Source organism: Sycon ciliatum, chromosome 1 (assembly GCF_964019385.1).
Source record: "Sycon ciliatum chromosome 1, ocSycCili1.1, whole genome shotgun sequence".
NCBI classification, from domain to species: domain Eukaryota; kingdom Metazoa; phylum Porifera; class Calcarea; order Leucosolenida; family Sycettidae; genus Sycon; species Sycon ciliatum.
The window spans coordinates 9,040,593-9,062,014 of record NC_088643.1 but is presented as its reverse complement, the minus strand read 5'-3'; the positions used below and the strand labels follow the sequence as shown (position 1 = coordinate 9,062,014).

The following is a 21,422-nucleotide window of genomic DNA, read 5'->3' as shown; positions in this document are numbered from 1 at the left end:
TCAAGCCGGGTCCACGGAGCAATATAGAACATATAGAAAAGAGAGTAAGAGTCAGAAAATAAATAATAATAGAAACATTTTCATCATAAGAAGTGCTAGGAAGAATTGGGGACCACTTAAATAGCGCCCTCAAGATAATATTTGAACAGTACAAAAAATAATAATAGACGATGAAAAAACGTCACGGAATACACCGCTTTCCTTTTCCCAAGGCAGACGAGATATTTTCATGATAAAAACGTAAATAAGAAGGGCTACACGGGGGATAAGACGGGGGTGGTAGTCAATGGAAATGAGCAGGGGTGGGAGGGGGCGAGACAGCAAAGCTGTTTGCTTGCCTGGTGGCCGTTGCTGCCGTTGCTAATAGTATAGTGTCAGGGGTCAAGGCGTAGTCACTGCTGCTACTCACTTTGTTGTGATTGTCGTGACGCCGTGACAGGCTACTGACGTGCATGTACACGTAGCGACGGTGGTGGATGCCGTCATCAGCGTCGACTGGCGTCTTGTCATTGTTGTCGTTGTCGTGTGGGGGCGCAGCTGCTACTACTAATACAATACAGCTGTTATATCCTAATATGGTGCTACTCAACCATGTAATGAGGGGTCTGCGCATAGCAGAGACACCATCACCAGCAGCAGCAGCAGCAGCAGCAGCACTGGTCGTACTTGCAATAAGCCGTCCTGCGTGCATGCTGACTGCACTGTGCGATAGGTAAATAGAAATTTGTAGAACGGGTACGGTACCCGCGAATCTGTCCACGTGACGGTGGTGTCCTCGTGGAGACTGAGCCGAGGCCAGATGGCAGGTCTACACTAGTGCACAGAGTAGGTGCACAGGTGGCTTGGCTGTATGGTCGGCTGCGCGCTTGCAGGGAACATTGAGTGCAGCTGATCCAGTCATGGCTCATGCAGAGGTGGGGCCACTGTACTGCACTACATGTGGACGGACGGTTGGGGCGCCCGTTTTCAGTCGCACACGGACCACTCGTCCGGTGCTCTGTAACTAGTTTGAATGTCGAGCAGTGATATACGACAGCCGAAGCAGGCTTCGATCGGGGACAGCGCTTCCAGGTCAGACACAATCGAGTCGGTGAAGTCCACGTCGAGAAGAACCATCTGCAGGATACAAACGGAAATGCAGGGACAATTCCATCACACCCTGGGCCTATTATACTGTCCGGCTCAATGATATCCAGTTGCGTCACTCAAGTTTGTGACGTGCACCATTTCGCAGCCCAGTGTTTGCGTACATGAGTGAGCCGACTGAGCCCGACTGTAGAAGAGTTGATCTATCACAGACGGTCTTGCCATGGCATGTGACAAGGAAAGAAACACGCACACACGTACACGCACCCACTGGAAAAAAAGAGCGGGCTTCCAGAGCTTTGAGAGCAAAATAAAGAGAGCTTTGAAAGGGAATGATCACCAAGTCACACGTACCTTTGTGGTGCATTCTTGGCAGACTTTCCTGAATGCAGAAATAAGACATATCATGGGCAAATATGAGTGCATCATGGAAGAAGAGAGGGAGAGGAGAGAGAGAGAGAGAGAGAGAGAGAGAGAGAGAGAGAGAGAGAGAGAGAGGAGAGAGAGAGAGCAGAAAAGCAGTGCAGCAAACAGGGGCGGCCAAACCCGCATCAAAAACCTCACCTTGTGATTTTTAAAGCCCTAAAATATGGGCTATTTGGGCCCAATTTTCCATGGAAATTCCCGGGGTACGGCCCCGCACCTCTTTATATGGCCGCACCAATGTCGGATACTTTCCAACGCCTCTGGCAAATACCTGAGGATTGTGTTTTCTCAATGTACCATGTCAGCTGGAGTATAGTGGTCACATCTTGAATGTGCTCTCTCTTCAGCAAAATCAGCGGTAGGTCCACAGCATGTTGGGTCTGCGAGCAATTAGTACAGAAATCGTATCTTACCTTCCACAGAGGATGCATGTGCGTGCACCAATGAGGCTGAAGAAAGTGAAGCGCTTCTTCTTACACACAAAGCAAACCTGCCGAGGCACGACAACCAGAACACAACACAAAAAAAGAGTTTGCTGCAACAACCAAGACAAAAAGAAGCTAAGGAAGGAGGCAATGTCTACAAAGTCTTGAAGACAAATCTACATACAAGATGAACTGGCTGTCGACAAAGAGATACTGAGTTTCCATTGAATTAAATCTGGAATGTGGCGTAATGAATCACCAATAGACGAGACACTTGCATAGGCAGGGAAGGGAAGTTAGTCACAGGTGGTGTCCATGTGTGGCGTTGACTCACCTTTCCGTTGCGCAGCTTGATCTTAGTGCCGGTGTCATCCTGCGCCTCGATTTCAGCATCCGTCTGCTTGGTTCGAATATTGACTATCTCCTTGTAGCTGAGACCGCCAGTCATCAGCAACGGCTGTGCGAAGTAAAACAGCAAGGGAAGAACAAAGTCATGCATCCTAACGAAAAGGTTTGCGAAACTCACAATTACGAGGGAATCGTGACAAGCCGATTCGCTAAACAGGACGTTGACTGCTTGGCATGTACAGCCACTTCATGCCAGTATGGGTGCTGATGCATGTTAGATCTTGCATGTTGTTAGTTTGACAACATGTGTGAACTACAACAAGGTTTATCTAATACTAGTACAGTACGTATCGCCTATAAGGTTGGCGGCTATAGTAATATACCGGATATAGTGATCAATTTCTCAAATTCATTTTCATTTGCCATAACTAAGTATACACAGTTATCGCGTATAGTAATAATCGTCTATAGTAATATATCGCCTATAGTGATCAAATTCTTATTTCAAAAGACATTTATTACATTATTTTTGCATCGATTATAGTGATTGATGTAAAATCAAGTGGTGTCAGAGGAAAACAGGGTGTTACTTCTTCGTGAAGAACTAACTTGTCCAGTGTTGTTTGGTGAGTTCTGCTTGTACAAGTTGCCAAATATGCCTCCATCGTGAGGAAATGCTGATGCTGTGTGACATGAGCTGTAGCCACCCATGCAGTGCGTATGTGCACGGCGCCCTGAGTCGTTTGACACCCCACTCGCATACATTGCATGCAGTATCGGTCATAGTGATATATCGCTTGTAGTGATAAAATGCTCAAAATCAAACACCAACGCTATAGGCGATACTGACTGTATTGAACTAGTATTGGGTTTTATTCAACTTATATAATACCACGTTAGATCTTCTAACATTCTCAATTTTAAAAGCAGATTTCTGTTGGTTCGCCAGCCACACATAGCTTGATGTGCAGTACCCTGTGGTATATGGCGTTTCCGTGCTCATGGCAAAGGGTCTCGCATTACTCTTACAGTATCAAAAGCAATCAAGCACTACATTCAAATGGTAGAGAAACTTCAGGATTAAAAGGCTTGTATGGCACGAAACAGCCCCGCCCCGGCTAGAAGCCTAGAAGATTGAATGCTGACCGCACGTTCACATTATCTACTGCTTACCATGGCTGACGATTGCGAGGTGGATGTCGTGCGAGTACGTGAGCGTGACGTTGGCGTAGGCATCTCGTCAGCACTCAACTCATCTCCCTTGCGACAGTCCGGTTCATCCAATACCGACAGACGATGATCACTTTCCGTACTGGCCACGGATAGCTGGTCTTGCGCCACGCCACCTCCCATCTCAGCCGCCGACGGAAGGTGCAAGAACTGGTGCCGGTAGTGGCCCAGCGGCAACGGCTGGTCGAGCGTCAGGAGTCGTGACGACGCGACCAGCTGCTTGCCGTGGGACCGGGCGCCCTGCAACGCCGGTGTGCTGTCACCCGTCGCGAGGAGGGGTAGCGGCTGGAAGTCGGCGGACTGGGCGAGCGTCTCGCTCAGCGACAGGTCCTGGGCCTGGGCTTTGGTCACGCTCTCCACGTTGGGCTTCTCCAGCGAGTGACTGCTCGTGGACTGCAGGCGAGCACTGCGTCGTAGCGAACTAGGCCGGCGGGACGTCAATTCGCGACTGGGTAGGCGTGGACAGGCGGTAGAGCCCGAACTTACTCTTCGTCGCAGCGCCGGACGAGGCGAGTGGTGCAGCGAGTTGAGGCCCACCTCGGAGCGACGAGGGCGCCACAGCTGTTGGCGCGACTGAAACACCGAATCGTCGCCGTTGGTCTCAAGCTCCGTCAGCTGGACGCCGGTGATGCTCTGCCGCTTCGATATTGGTGCAGATTCCGATGTGAACGACTTCATAGCGTTACCACCCAGCTGCTCGTCTAGGTCTGGTGAGTTTTTGGGCGATAGTAGTGGAAGCGGTTGTTGCTGCTGGGCTGTGTCCGACAAGAGAGCAAGCTGATCTGGCACTGCAGACTGCTGTTCCCCTTGCGAAGACGCGTCGTCGGGTGGAGCACCGGCCGGCTGTGCCAGGGGCTCGAGCTTGGCGTTGATGAGCTCCTGCGCCTCGCTGGTCAGCAGTGGACAGGATGGCGACGGAACTGTCGTCAGGTTGCTGGCGGCGGCAATCGGGATTAGCGTGTCTCCACTGCTTGCGGTGCCCGATGACGTGGAACCCGGCAGGTTCAGCGCCGGCTTTTTAACGCCTTGCGGCGAGAAGCCCTTGAAATCAACGAAAGAGCCGCTTCGAATTGGCGGTGTGTCGCCACCGTCGATGTGGTCGGGAAGCAATCTAGGGGAGGAGAGGGAGCTGGTGAACGATGAGGAGCGGGCATGGGCATGGTTGTTCTCCAGGGCGATGCGTAGGTGACGGCGATTGGGGGTCTGCTTGCGCTTGCTGATGCCACACGAGCGTGTACGGTGGTGGCCTGGTGCTCGTAAGTGAGCTCGATCATTGTCCACTGACGTGGCGCCATAGTCCTGCTGTGTGCATAGCAAGACAAGTAATGAGAGAGAGAGAGAGAGAGAGAGAGAGAGAGAGAGAGAGAGAGAGAGAGGGAGAGAGAGAGAGAAGGAGGGGAGAGAGAGAGAGAGAGAGAGAGAGAGAGAGAGAGAGAGAGAGAGAGAGAGAGAGAGAGAGAAGGAGAGAGAGAGAGAAAAGGAGAGAGAGAGAAAAGGAGAGAGAGAGAAAAGGAGAGAAAAGGAGAGAGAGAGAAAAGGAGAGAGAGAGAAAAGGAGAGAAAAGGAGAGAGAAGGAGAGAGAGAGAAAAGGAGAGAAAAGGAGAGAGAAGGAGAGAGAGAGAGAGAGAGAGAGAGAGAGAGAGAGAGAGAGAGAAAAGGAGAGAAAAGGAGAGAGAGAGACAGAAAAATTAAAACGTGGGCCTCGATTTTGGATGAAAACGTGTATGAAAATCATGTTTCCGATAAAATTCGACCCTGGGCATGTTTGTGTTGTGAATGGGCAGCAATGTCAACTAGGGTAGGGCTACTAGGTACATGCCAAAGTGGATTTCCCATATTCGAGAGCCTGGCCATGCTACCAAAGCAAGACAAGTGGCAGGTCAAGAAGACTCCATACACGAGCGTACTACCGGTGTCTCCAGATCACCATGGAATGAATGAATGAATGAATGAATGAATGAATGGAGTTGCCATTATGTGCAGATTGTCAAGTTCATTTTCTTTTTATTTAAAATTTTCGTTTGTTTTGTTTTGCTTTTTCTTTAGTTGTTATGTCAGGCCAGTGTGATACCATGCTCTGTGATTGCCTGTATAAGAGGCTTGTTCAACAAGATCACTATGATTCGTGTTTACTCTCTTCTCGCCCTACCTGCCGCTCCATCTCAGCTCTGCGCAATGCCCGATACAGAACGGTGGTGGCTGCATACGTATACATACATGTACACACACGTACGCGCATACATGCACGTGCACACACAAACATACACAAAAACACCAACACACACGTACATGTACCCGTACACATACACACACACATGTACACGTACACACACACACACACACACACGTACACACACACACACACACACACACACACACACACACACACACACACAGAAGGCTGGTTTAACTACTGCAACGGTAAAATTCGCCCAATGCTAATACTAATAAAGACATATGCTAGAAAGAGATTTCGAGAAGAAACCCACCGCTCTCCCAGATTATGCAACATTGTGGACGGTGGACATAGCAAAGTATGCATAGAAGGTACACTCACACTCATACACCTGGACCGTAGGGAGCGTTTTGGATTGGTCCCACCACACCATATTTCATAATTTGTGTATGATTTGGCAGGTACACGTGACCACCCCAGCAGTGAACAGCATTACAGTACTGGCGGGCGCCGAAGAATGACCAGGCTAGAATTTCACCAAGCACAGCATACCAATGTATACACGGTGACTCAACCGTGCATAGACTGTATGCAAGAAAACTAAGAACGGTCTAGGCTAGGAGGCTGACCCCAGCAGTTCTTCGGCGACCGACACTACTGTAGTGGCCAAACACGTTGGTCCGACCATGGCCAGACTAACTGGACAGGTTCCGCCGGATCTGCACACCCACGCACTAACAGGGCGCGAATCGTGCAGATCTAGACATGCCAATGACTCACAGTCCGGCGCAGGCCTGTCCCGGTAGCGTTTGTCTTGGTCCGGGACAGTGCGAAGTCCAGCGCGCGTCTTAGTCTCGCTGATCTCGTCCATCAGCGTCTCCATCTCCGTCCTGCTTTTCACTTTCTCCGAGAGGATCCGTTCAGCGGCCTGTGCAGGGGAAAGTGAAATGTTATAAGTCTCAGCTTATAGTGTGGCTGAATGTGCCCGTTGGCTCTTGCAAGCACCTAGAATGTGCCGAGAAAAGAAGCTTGAGAGGATGGAGGTTGTTGCTTGCAGTGAAACGAGGTCACACATGATTCCCGGCACAGGAGATCACCTGAGCTTTTATCTCAGGTACTACAATGTACAGGGGAATAAGATCAGCTTCCAGGGGTGCAGTGTGCGGATGGCCTAAGACAAATTGGACTGTGAGTGTGAATGCCCGTAAGAATAATTTCCGGCGCTCACACAGTGGCGATGCATGCTCACTGACTGCAAACTGCAGTGCTGTGATGCTGCTTGTTGTATAGATGATCATGCGACTCTTACCGGCTTGAGCTTCAGGCCCTGCCGAATGTCACGCAGGATATTCTTTCGCGGAGTCCGCGGGACAGGCTGTACAACAACAGCAGCAGCAGCAGATAGACAGTGATTACGTGAGATGGCACATCTTGAAACCTTACCCCGGTACCAGGGTTCTAGCCAGGACAAAAGTGTAGGGTGCGGGGAGGGGAGGTAAACAAACAGTTCAACCATGGTTTCCATGTTCCACACAAAATGCAAGTGTACGGGTGCCTAGAGCGCCCGGTACGATCTATTTGTGGCGATATGTTCACTGTGTGAACTGAAAAAAGCACAAAAATTGCAAAATTGGCTATCAGAGTAGGGTGGCGCTGCCACTCACCCTCCTTGGCAAGAACACTGGGTACTCAGACGGGCTTTGAAACGTCATAATTCAAAATGTCCGGCTACAGAACCTTTATCATTGTCCCGTGCCTGTACACACCATTGGACCATTGGACGCCCATCGCCAGAGGCGATGATCGCGATGCTACAGCAGAAGCCATAGCAGATTGCACCATTCAACAACTTGCAAGCGCGCACACACACACACACACAAACACACACACACACAGCACTACATTCGTGCGGTGTGAGCACTACCAGCGGGCGGGAGCGGCCTACCTCGACGTGTCTCAAGGACGTGACCAGACTTCCGCGTCGCAGCTGATCCAGCATGCTGGCCTGCAGTGCCGCATAGCTCTTCACCTGCTGTGTCTGTCATCACACAATGGACAAGAAGGTACATGGAAATATAAGGTGAATCAGAATACCATTAGCTGCCCTGTGATCACACACCGGAAAAGCAGGTACAGCAAAAAAAAACAACACCTGTGTTTGCCGGACTCTGTACCAAGCGGAATCCTGTATACCAGGCAAAGTTTCATGCACCGACGTGCTGTGGATCATACGTGCATCCCTGGATCAAGCGGAATCCTGTCATATCAGGACAGTTTCTGCTGCACCAATGGCGTCTGGTTGGGGCAGGTGACAAATCTGATAAGGTGATCACCCGTGCTAGAGCCGAGGTCCACTATAACTAGAACCAAGGGATGGCAATTCCGGTCAAATAACCCTGGATACGAAGACCACCTGTACACGGGATCGCATTTGTAATGTGCCTCAGATGGTCGGCTTAGACAGGTTTCACTCTACATGGAAATGAACGAAGAGTACCAGAGCTGCCTTGTGATCCCACAGCGGAGAAACCAAATGTCAGAAGGTCTGTGCCACTGAAAGATGAACATCATAGCTGCTTTTGCCACATCGACACGTGATGCAAGCTAAACACTTGTCTCCCTGGCAAAATAAATACCGGTAAGTCGGCCTCGCAGTCTGGTAGCAGACAGTAAAAATGATGCAAGCACTCAACGATACTTACAGGCCTCAGATTAATCTCCTTCTTCAATATCTCCTGGATGACATCGCGCCAGCAGCGAACCTGAACCAAACACAACATAGTCCATGTGTTCAGCACAGGGGAGAGATAATAGTGCAAGGACGAGGAGCATCAGGAGCAGCAGCAGCAGGAGGAGGCAGAGGAGAAGAGAGAGAGAGAGAGAGAGAGAGAGAGAGAGAGAGAGAGAGAGAGAGAGAGAGAGAATACCAGAAAGAAAAAAAGAAGAAGATGAAGAAAGTATGCACATGTACTGTCCACCTCGTGAATAATGACTTCAGGCATAGCACCACAGTCTTCAAGCCTAGTGCCCATTGGACTGCATACTCTCAACATCACGAATAACGACAACTCGCCAATAACAACACTGCTCTCATGCACTATCGAGTAGTAGGGAACTAAAGAAAAGAAAGTACCGTATTTTTCGGAGTATAGTGCGCACCTTTGTATAACGCGCACCCCCAATCTTCATTGGGGGTGCGCACTTCAATCTTCATTGAAGTACATGCATTTCATATTCGGAGCATAGTGCGCACCTGCGATTTAGGGCCTAAAATAGCACATCTAAAGTGTGCACTATACTCCGGAAAATATGGTACATCACTTACCAGCGCAGGCGGAGCTTCTTCAAGAAAGTCCAGGCCCATGATGTACTCGCCGTCCTGCACATCCGAACCACAAGCACAGTGACAAGGTCAACAAAGTGTACTTCAAAAGAAGCAACATAATTATTCACAACAACATCATGTGGATGGCCGTTTAGTGGATGGGAAATGTTGAATACCTGCGCACGTGGTGCACTGGGCATACATGGCGGTCGAGACCTCAGCTCGACTAAGTGTGTTCACTGCTCAGCCCCACCACCATGACACTCCTCTAATCATCATAATTACCGTTTCACAAGGTGTTTGAAGTTTGGAAGTTCGTTAAAAAAACAACAGCACTCAAAACAGAACGTTGCAGCCTAGAGAGCGTGTGTGGGCAGGCGTGTGTTTACCGCCATATTGCCAGGTGTGTCTTTACCACCATATTTATCAACCATAAGCGCTCAATGAAGAACAGTAAAGGTGTGCATTGCACACGCTGGGCGGACGGGTTAGTACGTTGAAAATGAACACTCCACAGGGTACAGGCGCAAAAGTCATGGCACTCCACAATACACGTGTGTGTGTGTGTGTGTGTGTGTGTGTGTGTGTGTGTGTGTGTGTGTGTATGTGTGTGAGGCGTCACTCCCGTAAGAGTCTTCCCGTGTGAATCTGGCGTTTCGTGCAGCACTCTCTGCGCAACACACACGCATTTCCCAGTGAAATGCAATAATTGCAGGGAAACGAATGCCGCCGCCACACACAGTAACAGTAATGCATTGTGTCGAGCGCGCAGATATGAAAACTCACGGCCACACGGAGCGCATTCTAGCACAGAATATGCACCTCACGTGACTTCTCGACCTGGGTGAACAGCTAGACTTCATTTGTGTTCACACCAGGTGCATTAAATCTCTCTATAAAGTATCTGCATGGCAATGACGCATTGCAACTCAGCCGATCAAAGTGGCCTCAGGTTTTTCGCAGGCAAGACACAAAACGTGTTACAAGCACTGCATGTTAACAGCGTTGAAATGTGGATGAAACTGTTCCTCTCGGAGCACACACGGCAGCCATCGAATATCACTTACGGCATCTCTGTACAGAGCCAGCACGTCGGCTTCTTGCACCATTTTCCGGCATGTGTCCTGGTAATGGGTGACCGCCGGCTGATCTTTGGTGTTGACACGGAACTCGCACACCTGCAGCAATGACACACACACACACGCGTGTGTACGCGGAAACGTGGATACGGGGATTGACGGACACGGGATACAGATTGAAGAAGTCCGCGCGCTTAATATTAAAGGCATATCACTGGTGTTATCTCTTTGCCCATCATCACTTTCTCTAGAATTTGTTCGAGACATCTCAATAAAACCTTCGTGAAATGACGCTTCAGCTGATTCTGTTTACTGCCATCCTTAAACTGGTGTAACGTTTTTTTTAATCACAAGCATGCTCATACCAAGTACAGTAAAACCTGTCAAGGCGACCACTCGGAGAAGGCAACCACCTGTCGCAGAAGATCACTGCAACCAGGACCAATCAGTGCTATTTCCAGTCAAATGACCCTGGATAAGGAGACCACCTGGTAACAGAGACCACGTTTTGAAGGTCCCTTGAGCGGTCGTCTTAAGACAGGTTTCACTGCCCACAAGAGAAATGGCATTGCTGCACTCAAAATAACTCCATGAACAACAAAATTTTAATACAGGGGAACTGCGAGTTACAGCTTTAACAGCAGACAAGCAAGTCTAGGATGTAAGGGCGCACCTTGATGAGCTGCCGTGTCGTAACGGGACTGGCAGGCCACACGAACGGAGAGTCGTCGTCCTCGCCGGAGAAGATCGCGTCCGACGTGCACTCGCCGTTGCCACCGCTGTCGTCGTCAGGCTCCGTGGTGAGCTTCTCGATCAGCTCCTGCATCTCCGCCGTCAACTCTCGCTCGGCGTCTTCATTCAGGCCGTAGTCCAGGGCATTGTAAATCAGCATACCCAGTGATGTCACGACCTGCATGGGGAAATAACACACAAGTAGAAGATGCAACAAGAGAGAATGCGTTGGATATACCTCATGACATCTGGCACAATGCAGATGCGCCCAAACAGAAAAATAGTCAAACTATTCGCGGTGCCATGAGATCAACAATAATGCCAGCAACGTATATCTTTGAAACCGTCCACCTCTCCACACTGCGCTCCATATCCTCCAGACAGCTGTTTCGCTCAGTGAACACTCTCCATATTGGAGGATATGGAGCATCATCTATCCAAGAACAAACTTCCTCGCTATGGAGCATGGTGTTGTGGACGTGGGCCAAGAGCACAGTGTGGAGAGGTTGACAGTTTCAAATATGTAAAATGGACAAAGTCCGTCACAGATTCTAAACTTACGTCTTCTTCGTTCATTGGACCAGTCTCCTCGTCCTCACTATCTCCGCCGGACTCTCCATCACTGCCACTCCCCGTGTTCGGCGCTGAACCTGGACACGACACAGGAGATAAATCTACATTTCCAGCTTGCCAATTCTGGCCCCTGCACTCTAGACAACACCTGTGTACAGCATACACAATGGGCATTGTACGAAGTAGTCAAGCACAGAAATTCCGCATGCATTTACGCTCGGGCAATAAATGCCGGGTGACAGGCTAATAGATAGATGCAATGCTCACCGCAATGACTGCTGGGTTAATCCCGTTGGCCAAAGCAGCCTGCACACGTGTCAGCACTTAGGAAGTGTTGTCTACCAAGTCAATACCGCTTGTGCGCAGCAAATGCCCACTTCAGTACACATCCTAATCCCCTCACCTAGGGAGTGTGCAACTCCTGCTATGGGGCAGAACTTCACATCACGTGACGAACCCGTACACATTATTTGCACCCTGTGCATGATAGGTGCTGGGTTGTACGCAACCCTGCCTTCGGTTCAACTCTCTTGGGGTCACTTTGCACTGTTTTCCAGCGTAACCTATTGAACAATGTTACGTGATTTGAAATCTGTTGTCGCAGTACAAGATAGAGGTTGAGCAGCCAGTTGCACATTCTTGGGAGTTTAACATGACTTGTACTCTTGTTCATATGAGCATGGGTCTCGATGATACTCCTCCTTAGGGTCTGTTCACCTACATGTGTGTGTGTGCGCGCGCGCGCACACACACACACACACACACACACACACACACACACACACGCACACGCACACACACACACACCACCACCACCACCACCACCACCACCACCACCACCACCATGTACATGTATGTCCGCTGCAAGAGAAGCACGAAAATCTGCAAGTGCGCTAGATGCACACCCACTGATTTATGCACGCCCAAACACACAGACACACACACACACACACACACACACACACGTCCACACACACATGTCCACACACACGTGCACACACAGACACACACAGTGACACACAGACACACCTACACACACACACACACACACACACACACACACACACACACACACACACACACACACAGTGACACACACACACACACACACACACAGTGACACACACACACACTCTCTCTCCCAACCACAGAGCCGTGGCTATGGTGAAGGCTCCAAGACCAAGGCTCTTGCTAAAGGCTTACAAGTTACAATGGATTCACGAATAACTGTGCATGATACTGGAAGACGCAGGGATCACCCTTGTGCATGACACAGTATAGGTCGAGCATAAACTGTGTAACATTAGAGGTTATGTGAATGATGCCATGGCGATGAGTCAGCGGAACCGCTCATGGGCACTATGTATGCAACGCGAGTCGGCGGTTTCCAAGGGTTTTGTTTGAGCTAGTGCATTGTGCGCTGTGCCGTGACTGACTTTGCCAAAGCTATCTCTACTGTTGTCCAGTGATGATGTAATCGCAAAACACTCAATACGTTCTGCTCTCAGTGGCTACATCTCTTTCATGGTGGAAAAGCGATGACCTACAGAGGCTGTGTGATTACGTTACATCTTTATTGAAGGCGGTCTGTACAGACCGGCGCAACAAACACTGGTCTGCCAGTATACAAAAGACATACAATGATGTCACTTGCATAGCTTCTATGTGCATGTACTGGACCAATGGTCAAGGCTGAATTCAACAGCTGGTGCTAGAGAGATTTGTACCTATGAAATACATACTATTAGCCTCACTCTCATGAAGCAGTGTTTCGGTTGAAATGAATTCACTGGTTCACTATTACAACCAAATGCGTGCGAATCGTTACAATGAAGTGCATTATGCTTTTTTCGTTTTTGTTTCGAAGTATCGATAGAGTTCTCAGGCCCTGGCTAAATGTTTAGGACACAGCTCAAGTAGTACAGCGTATGCTGGTACGTACACCGTTCATACACACGACACGCGACACCTACCACTGTTCCTCTCCTTGTCCGACTCCTTCTTGATGACAATTGAGCCGCAGGATGTGGCGTGGACATTTGTCATCGACAACTCAAAGTCAACTGGAGGATTGCTCTCAACAAGCGACAGTGAAGTGAGGAAACAAATTGCCCATGCCTGCTCCTCGCTGATGGACTTCAGCTTGGGCAGCAGAGCTTCCAAGCTCCTGCCATCCTGACAGTTCCCGCTCGCGTCTCCATCGGGTCGCATGGAGGGTTTACCTGCAGCGCTGGGACGTCCACAGGCTGCCTGCTCTGCCTTGGCGACGCATGTATCTTTCATTGCCCTCTCAAGGAGGAGACATTACTTTGCTCGTCACCGTTTGGCACGAACTGATGTGTCCGCATGCCACCTCCACCATGCGATCCACAGCTCAGGTAAAATCCTCACGCAGGCAGCATCGGAAACCAAACTGAACCTCCGCCTGGCGGCACAATTACTCTACAAGCAGAGAAGTAAAGTGGAGTCCTCCTCAATCCAAAAATTAATGTCCAAACCACAGCGTAGTACCCGATAATACCCACGCAAACAAGAGGCAAGGTTGTTTCAGCCGGCGAAATAAATTCTTGAAAAATATTCACGGACTTCCACTCACTCACATGATCGATCACACTTTTTGCAGTTCTTCTCGCAGCTCGCTAGGCGAGGCGGCTTCGAAGAGCTCGATCGAGCTCGGCCTGGCACAAAGCTCCAGCGTTAGCGGCTTGTTCAAGGTGCAAGGTGGTCGTAGATTTACGAGAGGGAGGGTTGAGGAGGTGGTACCGAGCTCGCGAGGTGCTGTTTTCACACTCGCCAGTAGCTAGCTTCGTGGTAAGAGCAAGAGCACAAGAACTTATGCAGTCCACGTACAGGGCAGAGAACCTTCGCGGTTCTCAGAGCATGCGAATTTGCTTTCTGGAAGTGCGCCTTGGCCGCTTGGGCAGACCTACGGCTACACTCTTCGCGGCACCAACAGAGCTTCCACCAGTAACCACTTCGGACTGTAGAACTTCGTGCCCTGGTGTTGGAGACGTGTGGACTTCGCAACAGGAATGACAACAAAGCCTGGGTCCGTCTGGAGACGCCTCCTTCAGCTCTCAGGGAGTGGACTGCATGTGGCCGTGGATCTCCTTTCACAAGAAACGAGGCAACGACTAACACAAGGAAGGCAACGTCCTCAATGCTGATTCGAAAAACAACTCGTCGACTCAGTCAAGCCTTCGCATGTGTGAGTATTTCCGCTCCGTGGGATCTCACAGGTCGGACGCTAGACGGTGTTCGGATCCACTGAACGGGTATGGCATACTTCGCCCAAACATTATTTTGAGCAAGTCGAGATGCACCCGACCCCAGTCCGTCTGCGTGTGGTCACTGAGACAACACCAGGTGATCGGGTCTGGCATTGGCCGTGTCAACTACATGAGTCTGTATCACGAATCCCGATAATAATAACTACCGGTATGACTATGAGCAAGAGTCCATAAACGTTTATGGACTCTTGCTTATTGAATATTGTGCTACTATGAGTATGAGTGCCTTCCCAAGACATCGAGCTCAGTTCACAACTAGACACAAGCTGTCAACGACGTGGACAATGACGCCAAGACGTCAAACTCACCACTGTCTATCACTATGCTGTACTGTATCACTATCAGTGTATGACAAGGCTGGTGTTTTCAGTCACTGAGTGCAATGAGTCAAGAACTAAAATAATTATATTAAAGGGGAAGTTAAGGCAAAAATTAAAATTTCACCAGTTGTAGTCTTCGGGGCGCTGAGTCGAATGGTCTTGGTCCGAGGAAGCTGAGACACTCCCTTCCTACTTGAATCCCAATCGAACTCGCGCACTTCCACCGAAACTGGATGACTGCGCCCTACTAGATGGGGATTTGTATGCAAAATGTCACTAAAAGCGCCATTTCGTTCTTATAAAAGCACGGATGACCGCAATTGGCCCATATGTTGTAGTCTTTTGGACGCTGAGTCGACTGGTTTTGGTCCGAAAAGGCTGCGATGCAGCGTTCCTCCTTTATTCCCAATCGAACATGGTTGAAGAAGCAGTCACGTGCTCCTGCGTACGCCAGTCACCTGGTCACCGTGCCTGCAGGGTACAACTTACTAGCCTGTTTGACCTTTTTTGGTCACTCGAGTTGAACTCGAGTTGAACCTTGGTGTGAAAGTTGTCGCCTGCTGGCGTGGTGACCAGGTGATTTGGGCAACCAGGAGCACGTGACCACTTCTTCAACCATGTTCGATTGGGAATAAAGGAGGAACGCTGCATCGCAGCCTTTTCGGACCAAAACCAGTCGACTCAGCGTCCAAAAGACTATAACATATGGGCCAATCGCGGTCATCCGTGCTTTTATAAGAACGAAATGGCGCTTTTAGTGACATTTTGCATACAAATCCCCATCTAGTAGGGCGCAGTCACCCAGTTTCGGTGGAAGTGCGCGAGTTCGATTGGGATTCAAGTAGGAAGGGAGCGTCTCAGCTTTCTCGGACCAAGACCATTCGACTCAGCACCCCGAAGACTACAACTGGTGAAATTTTAATTTTTGCCTTAACTTCCCCTTTAATACTTGAAGAAGCAACAAGACAGCATCTCATTCCGTGATCCGGGTAGTACTATACTGGTAGTAGAGTTGGTGGACAAGCCGTTGATTATTCACTCTCATTGTAATATCAAAAAGTATTCTTTCAAGACCAAAGAGTGGTATATTTGATAACATTTAATAACGATAGAAATTTTTACGATACTTCTCCAGACGTTTCGTTGTTCTGAACAACATCGTCAGTGGATAAAGAAGCATTCTTTATCCACTGACGATGTTGTTCAGAACAACGAAACGTCTGGAGAAGTATCGTAAAAATTTCTATCGTTATTAAATGTTATCAAATATACCACTCTTTGGTCTTGAAAGAATACTTTTTGATATACTGGTAGTAGTAGTAGTAGTAGTAGTAGGCCCATGCCCATGCATGGGGCCCACGCAGTAGTACATGTAGGATTGTAGTACCATGAGTAGATCTACGGCCCTCCCACTGACCGCGGCGATGTTGAAACGCCGCCGCCGTGTCTGTATGACTATGAGTATGACTATGAGCCTGACTCGCACATCGTGTCAGCGGCTGGCTCAGCGCCAGCATGAAAATAGTAGTTTTAATTTTAATGATGATTGTTGTGAAAAAGAAACATTTCTATCAAGCAAGCTCGATAAAAAATGCGATTTGTCCGGACTTCTTCTTCGACTTCGAGGCGGCGATGCATGCAGTAACTTTTGAGTTGTGTGCGATGAAGTAAGTAACGACTAACGTTAGTTGATGTGACTGAGGTTTTCATCTAGACTTGCCGTGGACAAGGCTAGCCGAGCCGCCCGTGCGACAAGAGAGATAGAACTTATCGGGAGGGAAAGCACGTCGGCATCAGTGTGCGCTGAGCCGGCCGGGCTAACATCACAATGAGCCTGATCTACGCCTTGGTGTGCCGCGGCACGACAGTGTTGTGCGACTTCACGGACATGACCGGCAATTTCGAGACCATCACCATCTCGATGCTGGGCCGGCTGTCCAAGAATACGGAGAAGAGAGTAACGTTCCACGCTGGAGAGTACAACTATCATGTCATCAACAGCGACGGCCTCTCCTATATTGTCATGGCCAATAAAAACTTGCAAGACAAGTATGCGTTCGCCTACCTGCGCGACATTCGAACTCGATTCGCGCAGGGACCCCTCGTAGAGCGGGCGATCACGGCCAAGTCGTACGAGCTGCGTCGAGACTTCACCCACGTCCTCGGCTCGCAGATGGAGTTCCATCGCGAGGAGATGAACAGGCCCAATCGCCTCGAGGAGCTCAGCTCGCAAGTGGAGGAGGTCAAGGGCATCATGACGCAGAACATCGAGCGAGTGTTGGAGCGAGGCGAAAAGCTCGATATCCTGGTGGAAAAAGCGGCTGATCTGGAAGCCGATGCGTCGACGTTCAAGAAAACATCGCACGACCTTAGGAAAAGGTACTGGTGGAAAAACATGAAGTGGAAAATTCTCATCGCCATAGTCGTTCTGTTGATTATCATTGCTATCATTCTGGCTGCACTTGGTGCGTCTGGAAAGCTCTGAGATTATATCTCACTGTGGGAACGCACGCCGATACATACAACACGTAGCTGCGTGTTGAAACCGTCACCAGCGTGCGGTACCACGCTTGAGTGTGCGGCCACTGCCGCTAAGAGGCCGATGGCGTTGATCCGCAGCTGCATCTGCGGCTGTATACGTGAGAAGGGTGGTAACACGAGTTCATGGGGGTTATGAACTCTTGGTGGTAATGGTACCACAGTCATGCTGCAGCGATTTGTATCAGAAACATTTGCCGGGCCTGTAATATAGCTTCGATGAACCCCCGGTGAGACTGCAGCCCCCAGATATATTCAACCTCTAGCTCTGTAGGAATTCCGGAGCATTCAGGCTGTATGCATATACAGTTCCCGCGGAATACGACACACTATGAGACAGTTTCCTTGCTCATGTCTCCTAGCAATGAACATATTATTAGTCAATTACTACTGACAATTACTACATCCCTTCTTTTATCGCCATCGCCTACTGAGCCTTCATTTCACTTGACATACCCACATCGAGACACCAATCTTGTTTCAAGTTTCCATAGCAATTTGCGTTAGAATACAGTACATAATCCCTATTTTTTGTCATATTTAGTAGTACTTCCCCTCCAAGGCTGGTTCCTTTCTAGAGCATTTTTGCAGCGTGCTTCTCATTTTATGATCACGAAAAGCTTGATTCTTACACTATGAGCTCGCTTCTTTATCAGCAAGGATCATGAAGCGGCTAGGCAGGCTGAATGTCGGTGTGTGAGCTCGACCATGCGAGGTACCCATGCAGTAGCACTAGGCGGCCCAGCATGCCATGTGTGTTGTAATCTAGCCGCCGTCGCTGCTGCTTCTGCTGCTGGAATTTCTGAGTAATGCGGCACTTTGACTTGCAGTAGATTTACGGCATGGTTATTCAATGCTACGGAGATTGTGCCGGTTCAATGGTGTATGGGTCAATCCAACAGTAGATCTTGTTCAAATCTGTTAGCCTTTCACCTGGTCCTCCCAAGGTCCTTTGAACACGTATACTGGTATATGCATAATCGCACAAAAACACATGTCTGCGGACTGCACCTCTTCCGTTTCGCCATGGTGGAGCTCACGCAATGCAGTTCAGAGAACGAAACACATCACCGCATCCAATCGCAAGCTGTCCCTCCGTCATGCTGCAGTTATGATTATATGCATCAAGGCCCCATATCACACGCCGCATGCGTGCCGTGAAATTATCAGTATAATTATTACAGGACATAGCATGAGAGAGGGTATGAGGAGAATTGGAACGAAGGAAACGCGCCAATACTTACAGATGCCGTGCCGGTGATCAGTAATCTAATTTAATGTGTATCTGTGCACTCATCATTATTGTTGAACAATTCACACAACCCGGCAACCGCGTCACAGTTGTATGAAGTTTAATACGCTAGTGCCAGGCCACCACCCTGGTTGGAAGCAGGGAGTCGTAAAAGTACCGGCGACTCGGGTCCTGGTTGGAAGTGCTCTGTGCACTACTAGTACTAGCCCGGGAGCGAATGGGCGATCTTGGCCATGCTGATCAGAAAATGATACATACATACACACGCGCACACACACACACACACGCGCACACACATTCATGCACACGACGCGCACGCACCACGGACATACACACGAGCGCACACACACACACATTCATGCACACGACGCGCACACACCACGGACATACACACGCGCGCACACACACACACATTCACGCACACGACGCGCACGCACCACGCACATACACGTGTAACCACCCATCCACATGCGCACGCACGCGTGCACACACACACGCGTACCGCGCATGTGCTTGTGAATACTAGTACAGCTGTACACACAATCATGCCCGCACTATTTCAGCGTGGCACGGGCCGCGGGCGCGCGCGCACACGCACACTCGCCGAGTGTCTGATCTGCAGCATGGAAGCAGTCGACTCGTACCCAAACCGGCAAACGACTCCCTGTGCTGGCACATGTGCTGCAGAGTGCAGTGCAGAGTTCCAGCGACACCTAGAAGTCGGTATTTGACGACTCGCTGAATCTTGTACCGACTATAAATAGTATAATAATGTACTCTACTGATCTGTTTGGCATGTTCCGCACGATGTCACGCGACGCTATCATCAGGGGACGTCGCGGCGGTGAAGTGGGCCATGGGAATGCTTGGGTGCGCTGTTCAAACTCAAACAAAGTTGCAATGAATGCATTTTTCGTGTTGTTGGCGTTTTCCTCTTTTTTTCTAGTGGTTCATGAAGCAGTGGCGTGGTGATTTTGGTGTATCTTCAGGCCTTCTATGCTATGTGAGTGTGCTAAAGTGTGCCATCGTAGGACGAGACAGTTTTTAGTGGTTGCTGGCGATGAACTGCTGGTCTGGGAGAACTGAGACCTGGTGACTGTCCCGATTTCTGACCACTTTATTTTCTCCTCATTGAGAAAATGGCAAGCGCAACCATAGATCACAGTCTGGACGAGGAGGTGGGCTCCTACTGGAAGAAAGACCTTGACCTGGACGAGTCGAAGCCTCAGAAAAAAGCTAAAATGCTTGAGCGTATGTCTAGCACGCGTCCTTGGCTGCGTCGACGAATATCGCGCAAAGCAAGCCAGTCATCCATGCATTCACCTGACGCTGATGCCATTTCTCAAACTGGCAGTACGCACTCACATTGGCCTGAAGACATGGATCAAGCTTATTGTGAGTCTGAGGAAGCGGAGGAGGGTGATGAGGGTGCAGCTCGCCCATGGATCTACGGTGAAAAAGAATACTCTGTGCACTCACTGAGCTGCTCAACGAGGACATTCGGCGACTCCAGTGAGATGGCTGAGATAGAGGGATTTTTTGATCGCTCAGAACAGTGCGTAAAAGCTGATGCGGCTGACGGAGACGTGCCGAGTGTGCATACGGAAACATCGAGTGCAGACTTTCTGGAGCAACGCCAGGGTCAGCTACCACAGAAGCAGCAGCAGCAACAACCGCTGCAGCAGCAGCAACAACAGAAGCAGCAGCTACAGTCACAGGAGTCTCTGCTGCAGCACCAGCCGCATGCACCGTTAGCTCACTCTCCGTCGGCCATTTCCCGGTCCAGTGCCGGCAGCGGCAAATCGCAGTGCTCCAGAGACAGCTGGTATCACGCACAGGGAAGCACCGGATCGCTACCGCTGGCCTTGGCATCTGACGGCAGGAAGTTTGCACATGTGCCGAAGGCCGGACCGCTGCCATGCCGCTGCCCGTCGTGCTGCACTTGCTGCAGCAGCAGTAGTAGCGGCGGCAGTCTTCAGACACTGTCCAGCGGCAACAGTTGCACTGCGGACAGAGCGATGGTGCACACGTTCCCGCGCCTGCGAAGCCGCAAGACGTGCCCGCTGCGCTCCTCACTGGAGTTCACGGCGAAACGCTCGCATCCCGGATCGCTCACGTGCATTGTGGCGGAGAAGGACGCGAGCGGCGACCAGCAGAAAGTGGGCCATCGCGAGGCCGTGCGCCTGCACAGCGCGCCCGGCAGCATATTTGCCGTCACCAAGTCGCGCAGCCCGAGCATGCACAGCGCGACGGGCAGTCTCGGCTACTGCGCCAGCGCCAAGCAGCAGCAGCAGTCGGCGCTCGTCGCCGCCGTGCACCATCCCAGCCTGGGCAGCCAGATGCAGATGCTGGGGGGCCGGAATGCCGACGACTTTGGCTCCGTGCAGACGCTCTGCCAGGAGAAGGCGCTCGTCGAGGAGGAGGAGTGCGGCGATCAAACGTGCGCTACGGCTACGCCAGCCGCGTCGGCGGGGGCAGCGTCGGCCTTCTGGACAGACGGCCGCATCTACAAGGCACGCGTGCAGACGATGCTGGACTGGTTCGACGAGTTCAGTGACCAGCAGCGCAATCTCTTCCTGGAACGCCTGCTCGGCTCAGCGTGCGGCGTGTCTCAGATGCATT

At 50.3% G+C, this 21,422-nt stretch overlaps 3 protein-coding genes across 4 annotated transcripts in view; 2 read left to right on the top strand and 1 right to left on the bottom strand.

The window, feature by feature from the left end:
* Nucleotides 1-10: 10 nt before the first annotated feature.
* On the bottom strand, nt 11-14,971 carry LOC135812210 (protein spire homolog 1-like). 2 transcript variants are annotated; one of them, XM_065325557.1, is made up of 15 exons: nt 13,374-14,971; nt 11,389-11,477; nt 10,769-11,005; nt 10,084-10,194; nt 9,017-9,070; nt 8,394-8,453; nt 7,637-7,729; nt 7,001-7,066; nt 6,472-6,619; nt 5,665-5,714; nt 3,459-4,814; nt 2,272-2,394; nt 1,926-2,002; nt 1,441-1,468; nt 11-1,116 (listed from the first exon to the last, which is right to left on the bottom strand). In XM_065325557.1, exons 1-15 carry the CDS (start codon nt 13,681-13,683, stop codon nt 967-969), a joined length of 2,952 nt encoding a protein of 983 aa, XP_065181629.1. In that variant the 5' UTR covers nt 13,684-14,971; the 3' UTR covers nt 11-966. The 2 variants fall into 2 exon arrangements, with proteins under 2 accessions (XP_065181629.1, XP_065181620.1); XM_065325548.1 differs by having other exon boundaries at nt 3,459-4,817; nt 13,374-14,968.
* A 1,630-nt stretch (nt 14,972-16,601) lies between these two features.
* On the top strand, nt 16,602-18,386 carry LOC135812190 (uncharacterized). The gene has a single exon (XM_065325515.1). It carries the CDS (start codon nt 16,839-16,841, stop codon nt 17,493-17,495), a length of 657 nt encoding a protein of 218 aa, XP_065181587.1. The 5' UTR covers nt 16,602-16,838; the 3' UTR covers nt 17,496-18,386.
* Nucleotides 18,387-19,696: 1,310 nt separating this feature from the next.
* The window catches only part of LOC135812168 (F-box/WD repeat-containing protein 1A-like), a 17,418-nt gene continuing 15,692 nt past the window's right edge, over nt 19,697-21,422 (top strand). Inside the window, exon 1 of the mRNA XM_065325493.1 lies at nt 19,697-21,422. This exon is cut by the window's right edge and continues 117 nt beyond it. Within this exon, the coding sequence (XP_065181565.1) occupies nt 19,940-21,422 (1,483 nt within the window). The 5' untranslated portion in view covers nt 19,697-19,939.